General features: G+C 43.4%; 1 protein-coding gene across 3 annotated transcripts in view; it reads left to right on the top strand.

The window, feature by feature from the left end:
* The first annotated feature begins 3,999 nt into the window (after positions 1-3,999).
* Positions 4,000-16,708, top strand: part of LOC148362089 (G protein-coupled receptor 22-like) — a 210,877-nt gene continuing 198,168 nt past the window's right edge. The window contains exons 1-4 of one of the 3 annotated variants that reach the window (XM_088339529.1): positions 4,000-4,137; positions 5,417-6,796; positions 6,872-6,955; positions 8,342-14,322. In XM_088339529.1, the coding sequence (XP_088195655.1) occupies positions 6,950-6,955; positions 8,342-9,691 (1,356 nt within the window). In that variant the 5' untranslated portion in view covers positions 4,000-4,137; positions 5,417-6,796; positions 6,872-6,949 and the 3' untranslated portion in view covers positions 9,692-14,322. Of the gene's footprint in view, positions 4,138-5,416; positions 6,797-6,871; positions 6,956-8,341; positions 14,323-16,708 lie in introns of those variants that run through there. The other 2 variants (XM_088339530.1, XR_015850844.1) reach the window with 2 other exon arrangements.

Consider the following 16,708-nt stretch of genomic DNA (forward strand, 5'->3'; position numbering starts at 1 on the left):
CCCAGCGTTTTAATCCGGCCCGTGAGACAATGCTGAAAGAGAAGCACAAGAGAAAATGATTTGCAGCCCGATTCTAAAAGGGCAACTTTTTCGTAATACTTGCTCCCTTGTTTATTACCGGGTTTGGTATTGCAAGTAGAGAGAATGACAGAAGGGAGTCAAATCGATGAAAAGATAGAAGAAGAAAAAAATAAATAAAAGAAAGAGAAAGAAAGAATGAGAAGCGAGAGAAAGAGAAAGAAAGAACGGGAGAGAAAAATGGGAGAGAATTGGGGAGTAAAGTTAATGAACCGGCACAGGTGAGCTGTTTTCACCTCAACTGTCCTGAGGGGGCGCCACTGTGCAAAGCCCTTAGTGCAAAAGTGAAGCCATCTCAAGAAGGACACAGAAGCACGTTCTTCCTTGATCATTTGCACGTCGTCCCGCCAAAATAAAATCCCAAATGAGACCTTTTGAAGCCTGTGTGGGCCCCCGGGGACCCCTACTCCAGGGACCCCTAATCCACCCCGACGTTTGCGCTCTAGTGTGAACTTCTGGAGCTTGAGGACCTTTTTGAGGACGCTACGTGAGTTCCCACGCCTCGCTTGACACTGTTAAAACAAACGGCGGCCATGACAGGAAGTAGATACGACTTACAAAACATATGAGGAGGGGGATCAGGCTGAAATGGCTGTACATACTTATGCTAATTGGTGTCAAACAACTCCAAAAAACATAACGTCACACTATATAGCACTACTCATGTGTAATATGGAGTGACGTGACATGAGCTGGTACAACAGAGTAGCAGGTGGACGCACAGGGTCGCGCTATGTGTGCCTTCATGCTATTTTTCGGATCGTCGCAAGCTTTGTCGCCATGGTTACCGTGTTCTTACTTCTCCCTTTAGCATCACTGCAAGCCTCAGGACCCATAGCCGACAAATACAGTTCTAAAGTGGGGGTCATCAAGTCAAATGCCTTATAGCGGGGGATACAAACTAATGAGCTCAAAAACCCCCCAGGTAGTTCTACTTCTTTGTAATATATGATAAAATAAAGTAAATCCGAAGGAAAAATGGCGTTTGATTGATTTTTGGTGTAACCTGGCCTGGGCTGGTCCAGGAGAGTAGCAGGTGGATGCATAGGGTGGCCCTATGTGAGCTTTCATCCTATTATTCGGATCGTCGCAAGCTTTGTCTCCATGGTTACCGTGTTCTTTCTTCTCCCTTTAGCTTCACTGCAAGCCTCAGGACCTATAGTCAACAAAAACAGTTCTTAAGTCGGGGTCATCAAGTCAAATGCCTTATAGCGGGGGATACAAACTAATGAGCTCAAAAAACCCCCAGGTAGTTATACTTCTGTGTAATATATGATAAAATAAAGTAAATCCAAAGGAAAAATGGCGTTTTATTGACTTTTGGTGTGACAGGGCCTGGGCTGGTCCGGCAGAGTAGCGGGTGGATGCAGGCTGAGAACAGTCATGCCCTTTGAAGATGTTATTGATCTCATTCATGAAGGTCGATTGGGACAGCTCGGCAACATAGCAAAGCTTGTCGTGCCTGCGCCTTCTTCTTATTTCTCCACCATCTCGAGCTTCGTTTCCACAGTTATCATTTCTTGCTTTTCTCTCTTTCGCATCACGGTGAATCAAAAAAAAACGTTATGGTGTGGAAAGAGAAAGGCATTGTGGGAGGGAGACAGTCCAGCCAATAGCGAGCTGTCCTTTTCACGACGCTGCAATGCTAACCAATAGCTGAGACTGTATACATATATTAAGAGAATTTCTTGTTGGTGAGGTATAATGGGAAATATGCTGTAAAGCGGGGGCGAAAAAAACAAAACATTTTGTTCCAATTTCAATCTTTAAAAAAAGTAGGCTTTTTTTCAGAGTAAAATGTTGAAAGTTGAGAATTCAGATTACGAAAACATCAACAAAAAATATTCACTCCTCGTTTGAGACTTGGTTCCAGAGCGCCCCCGACACCGCCACAGAGAGAGCCTCGCATTGTCAATGCCAAACAAAAGACAATTGTCTTTCGGTCTGCCGTTGTCAGAGGATAAGCAAACCACGGCCCGGGGGCCACGTGCGGCCTGTCAGGCTTTTTCATCTGGGTCGTCGCAAAATAATATGACAGTCATGGGCGCCGCCAGGCTGTACTTGCCCAAGACGCACCACAAGAAAAATCCTATAGAAATACTACAAAAATGCTCCAAAAATAATTATAAATTACAAAAATATGGCAAAAGATATACTACAAAAACACAACTACAGTAATATTACAAAAACACTATTATGGAAATACTACATGAATACTACAAAAATGTTGCAAAAACACTTCCGCTGTAATACTATAATACAGACATACTGCTACAGAGATACTACTACAGAAATATTACGACAGAATGCCTAAAAAAGTACTGTAATATTAAGAAAATACTACTGATATAGTGCAAAATTCGACGATGGAAATACTACAAAAACATAATGACAGTAATCTTGCAAAAACATGACAGAAATGCGACAAAAATACGAATACAGTAAAACTAGAAGACAAAAATTCTTCTTCAAAATTACTACTACAGCAAAATTACTCAAAAAATACTGTAAAACTACGGTAATACTACAAAAATACTACCGATATACTACCATCATTCTACTATGGAAATATTATGAAAATACAACTTTAGTAATACTATGAAACAAAAATACTACGTCAGAAATACTACTACAGCAAAATTACTTCAAAAATACTGTACAACTACGGTAATACTGAAAATATACTACTGATTTACTAGCAACATTCTACTATGGAAATACTACAAAAATACAACTCCAGTAATACTATAAAACAAAAAAACTACTTCAGAAATACTACTTCAGAAATACTACTGCAGCAAAATTACTCAAAAAATACTGTACAACTACAGTAATACTAAAAATATATTAATGATTTACTAGCAACATTCTACTATGGAAATACTACGAAAAAACGACTCCAGTAATACTATAAAACAAAATACTTCTTCAGAAGTACTACTTCAGAATTATTACTACAGCAAAATGACTCAGAAAATACTGTAAAACTATGGTAATACTAAAAAAAATACTACCTATATACTACCAACATTTGACTATGGAAATACTATGGAAATACTACGAAAATACGACTCCAGTAATACTATAAAACAAAAAGACTACTTCTGAAATACTACTACGTCAAAATTACTCCAAAAATGCAACTATGGTAATACTAAAATATACTACTGATTTACTACCAACATTCTACTATGGAAATACTATGACAATACGACTCCAGTAATACTATAAAACAAAAAGACTACTTCAGAATTATTACTACAGCAAAATGACTCAAAAATACTGTACAACTACAGTAATACTAAAAATATACTAATGATTTACTAGCAACATTCTACAATGGAAATACTACGAAAATACAACTCCAGTAATACTATAAAACAAAAAGACCTCTTCAGAAATACTTTTTCAGAAATATTACTTAAGAATTACTTCTACGGCAAAATTACTCCAAAAATACTGTACGACTATGTTGATACTAAAAATATACTACTACACCCCCTGCAACCCCCCCGCCCTTTACGAAATATCCACTATACAACATCATCGACTTTCACATTTGGCAGATTCCACTTTTTTTCCACTGGTTCCTTCTCTAGCCCCTGACACCAGCCAATAAGCTTTTATACTTGAGTATTTCACCTTCTCTACTCTCCACTACTGGTTAATACTGGAGTACTTGCTCGCTACTGGAGTATTTCTACGGATCTGACTTCTCGCTACCGCTTGCAGGTAACAGAAACAGAAATAAAAGACTTGGAGAGAGCAGAAGAAGAAGAAGAAGAAGAAGAAGAAGAAGAAGAAGAAGAAGAAGAAGAGATCTTGTCCCCCTGTTGGTTGGGGAAAAGCCTTTACAGGCCACCAATCAGGAAGCAGGACGCACTGCAAACCTCTGCAGTAAAAGAGAGAGAGGGAGAGAGGGAAGGAGAGAGAGAGGGGGTCTAGATTTTCAATCTTTGCAGCGGCGAGGAAGGATGAGGAGCGTTCCTCCGTCCCCGACTGACTCCCTGAAGGATTTGAGGAGCAGAGATTGGACCTTCCGCTCGTTTACTCCTTTAGGTTGGAACCTTTCTTTTGCTCCTTTTACTCCCTTCCTTCCTTTCTTTCTTTCTTCCTTCCTTTTTTGATTTTCTTGCTTTTTACCTCGATCTTTTTCCCATTTTCTCTTCTTTTTCTTCACACTACCGGCGGATACGCAAGTATTTGGTTGCTACCCGTGTATTCCTACTTCTTGAGTATTTATACTTCTTCTCTTTTCCTATTTCCTTTTTCTTCATCTTTTTTTCATTTGTTACATATTTTTCTTCCCCTGTTTTTTCCTTTTCTTTTTTCTCCCTTCCCCTTTTCTCTTTCCTTTCCCCCCTTTCTTTCCTTCTTATATTTCTCTTTGTGCTCTTCTATTTTTCTTTCTTTTTATTTTATATTTATTTTTCAACTCCTTTACTTTTGTCTTTCTTTTTCTTTTTTTCCTATTTTGTGTTTCTTTCCTTGTCGTTTTAAAAATCTCATCTTATCTCATTAGCTGCACCGCTTATCCACAATAGGGTCGTGGGACATTTTAAAATGTTTTAACTATTTTCCTTTTCCTATTTTATTTTCTTTTGCTTTATTTCCTTTTCCCTCTTTTTTGTCTTTTCCATTTCCATTTTTCCTTCTTTCTTTTCTCTTTGTGCTCTTCTATTTTTCTTTCTTTTTATTTTATATTTATTCTTTAAATCTTTCTTTCCTTTCCCTTTTTTTCCTTTTTTGTGTTTCTTTCCTTGCCGTTTTAAAAATGTTTAACTATTCTCCTTTTCCTTTTTTTTTTTGTTCTTTTTTCTTTTTCCCTCTTTTTTTGTTTTTTCCATTTCCATTTTCCTTTTTTCTTTTCTCTTTGAGCTCTTCTATTTTTCTTTCTTTTTACTTTATATGTATTTTTCAACTCTTTTCCTTTTTTTGTGTTTCCTTCCTGCCCATTTTAAATTCTTTTCCTATTTTCATTTTTCCATTTTATTTTCTGTTCTTTTATTTATTTTTTCCCTCTTTTTCGTTTTTTTCCATTTCCATGTTTCCTTCTTTATTTTCTTTCATTTCCCTCTTATTCACTGTGTCTTTTTTCCCTTTCTGTTTTTGATTTTTTTTTTCCGCTTTATTTACGTTTTCTCCTATTTTCTCTCACTTTGTAAAACAATGGTCGTAATTTGTGTTCTTGCTGACACAATGCAGCATTGTCTTGTGGGCAAATGATACACACTGTCCCTTTAAAATTAAACAAGTGGCGCATCAAAAGAAGATGCGAAGACGGATCTGTTTTCCGCTTCTGATGCATTTTTTCATCTTTTTCTTCTTTTCTACTCAGGCAGAAAAAGGATCCGGGAAGGTAAAGAGACAAATGGGCGAGGGGCCCGACCTCCCCTCCTGTAAATCGGCTCACCGATCGGTCTTGGTTTTCCTGGGCTAGCGTCTTACAGGAAAGCAGACGTCGGAGGAACGTTCCGACGGGACTCCCTGGGGGGATTGGACGAGGCCGCCGGCCAATCGGATGCGCTGACCTACCGAGCCGCTGTGACAGACGTGCTGAAGACCGATTCGTCGGAAAACCGGGTAACCGGAACAGCGATCGAGGATCTGTCTGAAAAGGAGTCGACGATCCGTCAAACAAGGAGTCGGGGATCGATCGGAGAACGAGTCGGGGATCGATCGGAAAACTGATCAGCGAAAGCGGGCCAACAGTCTGTCGGGAAACCAGTTGACGACCCGTCAGACAAGGAGTCGGGGATCGATCGGAAAACGAGTCGGGCATCTGTCGGACAAGGAGTCGAGGATCGATCGGAAAACGAGTCGGAGATCGATCGGAAAACTGATCAGCGAACGATCGGAAAACGGGCCAACGGTCTATCGGAAAACCAGTCGACGACCCGTCAAAAAAACAGTCGACGATCCGTCAAACAAGGAGTCGGGGATTGATCGGAAAACCAGTCGTCAGACAAAGAGTCAGGGATCAATCGGAAAACGAGTCGGACATCTGTCGGAAAACCAGTTGACAGTTCGCTAGACGAGGAGTCGGGGATCGATCGGAAAACAAGTCGGGGGATTGTTGAAAAAACAGTTGACGGTTTGAGAGACAAGGAGTCGGGGATCGATCGGAAAACCAGTCGACCGTCGGTCGGAAAACCAGTCGACGGTCTGTCGCACAAGGAGTCGGGGATCGATCGGAAAACGAGTTGGGTGTTCGTCGGAAAACGAGTCGACAGTCCGCCAGACAAGGAGTCAGGGATCGATCGGAAAACGAGTCGGGCATCTGTCGGAAAACCAGTTGACAGTTCGCTAGACGAGGAGTCGGGGATCGATCAGAAAACGAGTCGGGCATCTGTCGGAAAACCAGTTGACAGTTCGCTAGACAAGGAGTCGGAGATCGATCGGAAAACCAGTCGGGTGCCTGTCGGAAAACCAGTTGACAATTCCCCAGAAAACCAATTGACGATTGATGGGATAACGAATCGATCCGTCGGAAAACGAATCGACAAACGATAGGAAAAGGAGAAGCGGTTGCCATTGGAGACCGGGAGGCGGAGCTTGTGTTTGGCGGTCCCTCCCCCGGACGGAGAAACCGAATGATTGGACAGAAACTGGAAGTGTTTTGGAACGGGGCGGATTTGAAAAGAGTGGGCGGAGCCTAAGCGCCCGGGAACCGGACAAGACGGGGGATGCCCCGTCCGACTGCGTGCAGAAGGTCGAGGTAAATATCGCCGGAGACGTTTGGAAAAATCCCTTTCGTGACTTCCGTTTCCGATTCGGTTTGGTGTCTTTTCAGGGATTTGGTGAGAAAAGACCACGAGGGCTGTTCCTGTTTCGTTTGGTGAAGAGAGGAAGGGTCCCGGGATACGACGCAATGAAGGTGGGCTTCAAAAGACAAATTGCCATATGCCGAAAAATGATTTCAGCAGTTTTTTTGTTGATTGTTTTTGGGGTAAATTTATCATTTGTTTTAAATTCATTTGAAGGCTTTTTTGGTTTGTTCCTGGTGTTTTTGTCATTTTCTTTGGTCAAATTCAGGTTGCATTTTTGTGTTTTTTTTGGGTGGATTCTGTTGTTATTTTTTAGTTGAGTTTTTCTTCATTTTTCGTCGATTGTTTTGTTTGTTTTTTCGCAAATTTTATGTCCTTTTACTTTCAATTTTCAGTCTTTTTTTTCAGTTGCTTTTTGGGCGGTCATTTTTGCGTTTCTCAAGACCAGAACGGAGACAGGACCCACTTGCGTTACGTTTTTCTTAGTTTTATTGGAAGAAAGAGAAAGGGTTGCGCCCACGATCTGGTGATCGCTGGGTGCGGGAAGCAGGTCGCTCTGAACGCGGAAGTGGGAACGGAAAACGGGTCCGTCGCCGGGACAGGAGAGCAAAAACCTGGTCGGGGTCAGAAATGAGTCGTAAGCCAGGAAAGGAGAGTAGACGTGGTCGGGGATCAAAAACAGTTCGAAGCCGGGGGACGGATGGGAGCAAAAAACAGGTGGGAGTCAGGGTCGAAAAAGAATTGCCTAGTGTAAACTGAGTTTCGCAGACGGACTGACAACAGGTGACAGACAGGAGTGGGTTTAATTAGGGACAGAGAGCCAATCAGAGTCTGAGGCAGTTAGCGCCAAATGAGCGAGCACCGGTGCTTCAAATCTGTAATCATGACATTTTTGGGTTCTTCCTGGTATTTTCTTTGGTCAAATTTAGGTTGCGTTTTGTCGTTATTTTTGGCTGGAATCTGTTGTTTTTGTTGAGTTTTTATTTGTTTTTTTTATTGTTTTGTTTGTTTTTCGCAATTTTTATGTCGTTTTATTTTCAATTTTCAGTCTTTTTTTTCAGTTGCTTTTTGGGTCGTCAATTTAATCATTTTTGTGTCTCTCAAGACCAGAACAGAGAAGGGACCCACTTGCGTGTGTTTCTCTTAGTTGGGTTAGGTGTCGAAAACAGGAAAAAACAGAACGGTGGCCGGGACGACGGTGCAAAAATCGTGGTCGACCTCAGAAAAGGGGTCTGAGGAAGGAAACAGACAGGAAGCAGAACAGGAAAGAGTCAGGGTTGACAGGCTTGCCTAGCATAAGCTGGGGTTCGCAGACGGACAACCGGTGACAGGAAGACGGAGGTATAAAAAGTGGTTGGTCATTTTTGAAGTTTTGGTCATGACGTGTCACGTTTCAGTCTCTTTTTTTCCGCTTAATGGTCGCGTCGGGTAGCACGTTCGTCGAGATCAATATCACACTTGTAAACGTTTCTCCGGCATTCCCCGACTGTGTCCAGGACCCCGTCTCTCCCGATTGGCCGGACGTCACTGCGAGCAACTCCACGGTGGGCGACCACGGCCTATCCCCGAACCGGAGCGCGACCCCGTCCCCGCCGGCCTCCGCCCACCCCTACCCGGCGGGCTTCCGGGCCTCGCTCTCGCTCTTCCTGACTCTGGAGATCCTCCTGGGTCTGAGCTCCAACCTGACGGTCCTGGTCCTGTACTGCACCCGGTCGGAGCTGCTGAACTCAGTCAGCAACCTGGTGACCTTCAACCTCCACGTGGCCGACGCCCTGGTCTGCTCCTGCTGCGTGCCGCTGACCCTAGCGCTGACGCTGACGCCGACCCCGGGGGCGCTCTTGCGCTGCTTCCACGAAGCCTGCGTCTCCTTCGCCGGCGTGGCCACCGCCGCCAACGTGCTGGCCGTCACGCTGGACCGCTACGACATCTCGGCCAAGCCCGCCCACCGCCTCCTGACGGGACGCCGGCTTTTAGCGCTGGTGGCCGCCGTCTGGGGCGTGTCCTCCCTCAGCTTTTTCCTGCCGTTCGTGGAGGCGGGGTTATCGGAGGGGGGGTACGGAAGAGCGGATCCCGCCTCGGACCGAGAGGCCGACGGAGCGGGTCTCTACTACCACCTGCTGGCGCAGATTCCCATTTTCGTATTCACCGGCGCGGTGATGCTGGTCACGTACCGGAAAATCCTGCGGGCGCTGAACGCGGGCGCCCGTCTCCAGGCGGGCAAAAAGCAGCGGAAAGGAACGGCGGCGAGGGCTGCGGTGACTGGGGTGGCGGCAGGAGCAGCAGGGGCAGGGCCGGCGGCAAGGGAGGCACCGGGGGCACCGGGGACAGCAGGGGCAGCAGGGGGGACGACCGACACGCCCCGACAAAGGACAGAGCCCGGGGAGAGTAGCGCCGAACCCGGCCCGGCCACGCTAGGGATGCGGACCTCGGTCAGCCTCATCGTGGCCCTGCGCAGGGCCGTCAGACGCCACCGAGAAAGACGAGAACGGCAAAGACGGGTTCTACGTATGTCGCTCTTGATCGTGTCGACTTTTCTGCTGTGCTGGACGCCCGTCACGGTGCTGAACGGCGCCCTCTTGTGTCTGGGTCCCAGCCGCACGCTGACGGAACTGCGCTTGGGCTTCCTGGTCACGGGCTACGGCACCACCGTCTTCCACCCCGTGCTCTACGCTTTCAGTCGGCAAAAATTGCGGAAGGTTTTCAAGGGGCGGGGCAAGGCCGGGGCGGTGGGCGCCGTCCCCGATCGGCCGCTCCTTCGACGTCCCTGGACCGAGACCCGGAGAAACAAGAAGGTCACTTTTCGGGAGAAGGACGTTCCGCCGAGATCCCCGGGCGACAGCGACTGACCCCGCAAAGGACCAGAGAAAAAATGGAGACAAAACGGAGACTGTATGAAACAGGGAAGAACACGACACTAAATCATGTCGTACCTAACTATAGGACAATGCGACAAAATACACAACAAAATATTGCAAAAAAATACATGAACAAATACACAACCAATAAACAAAATACATGACAGAATACACGACAAATTACACAATAAAATCGTCACAGACCAGGAACGGAGCAGTGGGACTTCCGTGTCGAGCGAGGATAGTCCTTGACAGCGAGAAACGGGTCGATGGCGGGGGCAGAGGAGCAAAAACAGAAACGGGTCCAGAAAAAGGTCGGCAACAGGTATCAGGCAGGAAAACAGGGCGGGATAGTGTCTGAGAATACAAAAGCTTGCCTAGCTGAGAGCATAGGTTCGCAGGCGGTCTGACGGGTTCCTTTCGGAAGACGGGAGTTTAAAAAGAGCCCGACAGCCAATCGGGTCCCATGGCTAAAAAATACACACAAAAATAAACTCATTAAATAATACTCAGATCATGAAACGACAAAATACACGACAAAATACTCCACAAATAAATAAAAGAAAAAATACACAACAAAATGCACGACAAAATACTCTAAAAAATACATTAAAAAATACACGAAAAAATACACAACCAATAAATGACAAAATAAATATTGAATTATATGACAATATATACGACAAAATATTCAACAAAAATACCCAACAAAATGTTTGACAAAACAATACCAAAAGAAATCAATGATAAATGTATCAGAGACCAGAAACGGAGACAAGACCCACTTGCGTTCATTTTACTCAGCTTTATTTAGAAGGACGAAAGGGCTTGCATCCACAAGAGCGAGGAAAAAATAGGTCGATGGCCGGGATGGAGGAGCAAAAACATAAACGGGTTCAGAAAAGAGGTCGGCGCCGGGAATCAGACGGGAAACTGGGCAGGATAGAATCAGGAGTCAAAAAGGGCTTGCCTAGCGTGTAGCTGAGGTTTGCAGACGGACTGACAACAGGTGACAGGAAGACGGGGGTTTGAAAAGAGGTCAGAAGCCAAAGGAGCAGACTCATGACAAAATTATTTACGACGTGACAAAATACTCGATAAAATATGTGATGGAATGACAAAATACGAGACATCGTAACTTGCAAAATAAATCGTGAAATCGAGAAAAAACAAATAGATAAGAAAATAGGGGAGGAAATAAAGACTAAATGAGAAAAAACGGTTTCTACCTTTTTGTCCTCATCGTCCCCAAAAGGAAAGACCGTCTCGCCTCTATTTCCCAGAGGGGACATCACTCTCTTCCCATTGGTCGAAATTGTCATCGGAGGCGAGGGCCAATCGGAACCTGCGGAAACCGAGCTGTCTGAGACCAAATTTGGCAAATAAAATGGACGTCTTGAAAAATCTTGTCCCCCTTTTTTGTGTACCCAGAAAATCCATCCCCTTTTTTGTATCCGGTCTTTGAAAAACTGACACTGAAACTGAAATATTCCTTCCCCACTGTTTTGTACTTGTATCCAGAAATGAGTTTTTAGCGCTCGTCTTTTCTGTGGCTAGCCAAAAGCTTTAGCTCATCCGTTAGCATTGTAGCCGTGAAAAATCGCTTTCAGATTTATGGACTGGTTATGCGACCCTCTGACCATCTAGAATTTAACGAGACAATCCGCCCTTTTTGCTGTGATATAATGTGTCAAGAACCGGAACAGGATCAGGACCCAAATGCGTGACGTTTCTCACTTAGGCTTTGATTTTACGGGAAATGAGGAGTCATTCACGTTAGGCAGCGGTCTGGCGTAGAAAGATAGGAACCCAGAGACTGACGAGATCGATTCCAATTGCCCGAGCAGATATCGGACAGATGGGGTCGATACCGGACAGGACGGGACAGACAGGATTGATAATGAAACAGGATATCGAAATTAAACTGGACAAACTAGACTGGAATGAAAACCGGAGAGAATAATAAACAGGACCACAATAGACGGGAACGAAACTGTCATGGCTGCCATGGCACCCACTTGGCCACGCCCGTGTGTGTCACGGTTGCCATGGTGCCCAATTGACCCCGCCCGTATGGCGCAACTGCAGCTCGTTTAGAGATTGACTTTCTGTGTATATAAAGCTCAGCGCTCTCTTGCTTCCGTGTCAGCCCGTCAACAAACTTCTGCCCCACAAGATGTGGGTTCTGTCCTGTTTTCCTGTGATACCTGCAGTCCGGTATTGTTCCCGTTTATTTTTGTACTGTTTAATTTCGGGTTCCAGTTTTGTTTTCAATCTATTTTTGTCCTGGTGGTTAGTTTCTCCAGTTTTGGTTCCTGTCTAGTTTCTCCTATTTATTTTCGTTACCCTGATTTGTTATCGATCTTGTTGGTCTCTGACGTCCTGTCCTTCCATGCCAGACCGGCTTCCTAACGTGCATGACTCCCCATTTCCCATAAAATAAAAAGCTTGTGTGAGAACGTGATGCAATTGGGTCCTGTATCTGTTCGGGTTCCGACAGAAACTGGAAACCGATATGAAACAAAGGGACAGACAGTATAGATATCAAAACAGGATATCGAACTTAAACAGGACAAACTAGACGGGAACGAAAGTGGAAACTGATATCAAACAGGACAAAAATGAACAATACCGGACAGGAAATACCAACAGGAAAACAGGATTGAGTCAGAACCCATGTCTTGCGGGGCAGAGGTTCGTTGATGGGCTGACAAAGGAAGCGTGAGAGCACTGAGCTTAAATGGACAGAGATCTGTCAACAAGCTGCAGCTGGCGCCACACGGGCGGGGCCAATTGGGCGCCATGACAACTATGCATGACTGTGGCGCAACAAGGGTTGCTGACTAGTTCAAATGTTATATTTTGGGATTTTTATCTTGTTTAATCCGTATTTGACTGTTAGGGGAAGCGTACTAGTATTTTTAAGGGTATTGAGTTTTGTAAAGCAGAAAGGATAAGTGAAGTACCAGTATATCACCGCTAGATGGCAAAGTCTCACAAGTCAGAGAGGGGTGATTGGGCCAAATCTCGCGGGACCTCACGTGATTTAGCGAGACGTGCCCAATCAATGAAACTTAACGCTAACAATTAAATTGTGTCGTGTGAGACTGACATTTCTCATCTATTTTACAGGTGAGATGTATATACTAGTAACACACTTACTGTGAGAAGGATAATATGTGAATATATGTGTGTAAAGGTTGTTGGGGATATCTGTAAAGTTTACAAAAAGTGAAATATTAAGAGTGAGTCACCCGTTAGCATTAGCAACAAATGGCGCCTTGGGTGCGGTATGCTATGTTTTACTAGACTGGCTTAAAGGTGTACTGTGATGTTCATTTGTATATTATGATACCAAATAACACAAAGTGAGTTGTTTCGGAAGGTACGGTGATTTGTTGAATGCTTTTTGAAAATACCAATGAAGGCAATGTTATTTTGTATTTAAATGTTAAAGAAAGGGTAAGAGAAGTACCAGTATATCACCACTAGATGGCAAAGTGTTTCAGGTCGGAGAAGGGTGCTTGGGCCAGGTCTCGCGGAAACTTACGTGATTTCGTGAGACTTGCTCAATCAATGAACCTTAAAGCTAACAATTAAATGGTGTCGGGTGAGACTGACATTTCTCATCTATTTTGCAGATGAGATGTATATACTGGTAACACACTTACTGTGAGGATGATAATATGTGAAAATATGTTTGTATAGGTTGTTTGGGATGTCTTTAAAGTTTACAAAAAATAAATAGTAAGAGTGGATCACCCGTTAGCATAAGCAACAAATAAGGCCTTTGGTGAGGTATGCTATGTTATGCTGGACTGGTTAAGAGTGTACTGTGATGTAAATGTAACGGGTGTAATAATAACTTTTGTTTTGATGAAATTCCTGCTGAAATATGTTGTATAGTTTTTGTGTAAGTGTCCTGCTGGTATGGGGTAAGGTTTGGTTTGGCTTTTGATCTTGTGACCGGAAGGCGAATGCCGTTGGCAGCCTAACAGCGCGCTGCTGACAATAAGGCACGATCTTTTGGTGCTCCGCAAAAAGTGAATTTTAAACATTAAAACCACAGCTGACAAATCTCTCAACATGCACAGTAATGTGATTGATGTTGTTTGGATTTATTTTCGTTTTGTTTCTGTCGCCTTTTATGTTAGTTTTGCCGGACGTTGCATGTTGTGCTAAAATGCTAATTCCCCTTATAGAGATCATAGCCAACAGAGGCAGCAGAGGAGCTAACCGCGTGTTGTGTGTGACTCATTCATTTGCAAGTAAATTGTACCCGTTTTTATACTCGTTATTGTTATTATTTCTATTTTCTCATATATATATATAAAAAGGATGATGTTGGTTAAAATTCAGTTTAAAGAAAAATATGTTGAATTCATTGTAAACGTTAAAAAACCCACTATACGATCTCTTGTTAAAAGTATTTTGTTAAAATTGATGTAAAAATAATTGTCATGGTTGATTTTCTGAACTTGTATTGTATCTCAACTGTGAAGAAAATGTATTGGGCAGTTTACAGCCCGCTGCCAACGTGTTGAAAGCCAGCAGAGGAGCTAACCACGTGTTGTGTGTGACTTATTCATTTGCAGCAACTGTAATAAAAACCTCATCAGCCAGTCCAGCGTGAGTGTGGATCTTTGGTGGGACGGGTACACCGCGGTTACAAATAACACAAAGTGAGTTGTTTTGGAAGGTACAGTTATGGTGTTTTGTTAAATGATTCTTGAAAAGTACCAATTGATGGCAATGTTATTTCTTATTTAAACGTTAAAAGGGATCTCACGTGATTGAATGAGACTTGCCCATTAAATGAACCTTAATGACAACAAGTAAATGGTGTCGTGTGGGACTGACAATTCTCATCTATTTTGTAGATGAGGTAAAACAACAACAAAAATGTTTAAAACACATACCTGTCAACCTCCAGGGCTCCATGCCCGTACAAACTGTCGTATTTTCCTGTACAAAATACAAAATAATCGTACACCGTTATTTATTTTCGGAATGATGCATGATGGGAAATCCCCAGGCGTCAGACGCATGCGATTGACAAACTTGCGTTTTTCCGTACAGATTTCATTGTACGTCGTATTCGTCTTAAAATGCATAAAAAAACGTATTTTGGTTGACTGGTATGAAAACAAATTTATAACACCCGCTGGAGCGAGACCCTCTATCTGGGTCCCGGTACGCAAGTAGCAAGAAAGTTTGATTTGGATGAAAACAATGCCGGGACAATGGAAAAATGATACATCGCTGGAAATGGCAGCTAGAGCCTGTTGGAATTTCTTGTTAAATCAACACAAACTTCAATTCATCATCTGACTCCAATTTGTGACCTTTCCCAATCACCACTCATCCAAACAATTTGCGCGCTCTTTTCTGCATAGAAAGTTCTCAGAAGCCCGAGTTGCTCGGCAAAGCATCTCCTCCGCCACTTGGCTGTGTCCCATTGGTCTCCCGTTCCCGGATAATTGGCGTGTCGACTCCGCCTCAGCCCCCGGACAGTTGGTCACCTCCCGCTCCCTGAGAGCTGCCCCACGTGATCTACTTCACAAAATTTTTGCACAAAACACAGACAACAGACAAAACCCAACTCAAACTTCCATATAAGCCAAACGTGCAAACAGACATGGACAGAACCTAGAAATGGAGGAGCAGTGCGTGTGGTTTGAATTGAATTTTCTTGATTGTCATTGATAACAACGTAGGTGAAATTGTATGCAACGAGATTGGAGATGACGATCCAGAGTAAACATGTCAGAAAGACTTGAAAGGAGCTGAAGGGAATTTGGAACTTTCTCACTCGCTGACGTCCTTTTCGGCCTGTGCTGAGCGTGCATTTCTTAGACATGCTTAAACTCTTCTTTTCTCATCTTTTATTGAATTTGTTTCGGCGTTTGGACCGTACTCACTCCACAATCCCCCTTTCATTCCAACGTATGTTGCTAAAAGTAAAATAAAAGCAGATAGGCCCGGTGGAAAAGAATTATAAAGGCTCTGTGAACTCGATTTGGGCGTTGTTATGAAATGAAATGGTCTGCATTTCTATAATGCTTTTCAAGTCAATGAAGACCTCCCAAAGCACTTTACAATGTGCTTCACATTTACCCATTCACACACACTCACACACCAATAGCGGCCCTACAGCCATGCTAGGCGCCAACCTGCTATCAGGTGGCATTAGGGATTCAGTGTCTTGCCCAAGGACACTTTGACATATAACACGGAGGAGCCGGGAATCGAACCTGCGATCTCTTGATCCGAAGACGATCTGCTCTGCCGCCCTTACAAGAAAAAAAATAATTTCAACTTTTAAGGACACCTCAACTTACCTGTCGCGCTCGAGGGCTCCATGCCCTTGCAAACATTCGTATTTTCCCTTACAAAATCATAATAATCTTACACCATATTTTTTTTTTCAAAAGTGTTTATTCATGTAGTTTAACTTGTTATATTGTACATGTGTTTCTTTATATCATATATATTGTTAATTAACATTTTGTTGTGAGATACTGAGTTGCTCGACATGAATGAGGTTTATTATAAAAAAAAAAGTTCAAAATTTAAGTAGCTTGGACGTTCACTGTAGAAGGAAAAAATACATGCAAATAGAATTAAGTAGAGTTTTCTTATTGAAATGATGAATTCATTTTCTGCATTAAATTATTGTTGGTAATATACTGATTAAAACGAACTTTTTTCATGTTCTCCTTTTATACTTCCTTTTTTTCTTAACTTCTTTATACAAGATCGTCATTCGTAATAGAATGCATCAAAGCAAGTGAGCCGTTGGAGAGCCGGCTCTCTTTAACGAGTTGAGCCGAAAAATCCGGTTCTCTAAAAAGAGACGGACTTCCTTTCACTACACAACTACCACGGAATGATGCATGATGGGAAATCCCCAGGCGGCAGGCGCATGCGCACAGTAGCATCAAACTGCTGGCTTCGTTTGCAACAAGAAAAACGATACTGAGATAGAGGCTACCGCGGCGAACTGGT

The sequence above is a fragment of the Urocampus carinirostris genome, chromosome 7 (assembly GCF_059441175.1).
Source record: "Urocampus carinirostris isolate Australia breed hairy pipefish chromosome 7, RoL_Ucar_1.0, whole genome shotgun sequence".
In the NCBI taxonomy this organism is placed as follows: domain Eukaryota; kingdom Metazoa; phylum Chordata; class Actinopteri; order Syngnathiformes; family Syngnathidae; genus Urocampus; species Urocampus carinirostris.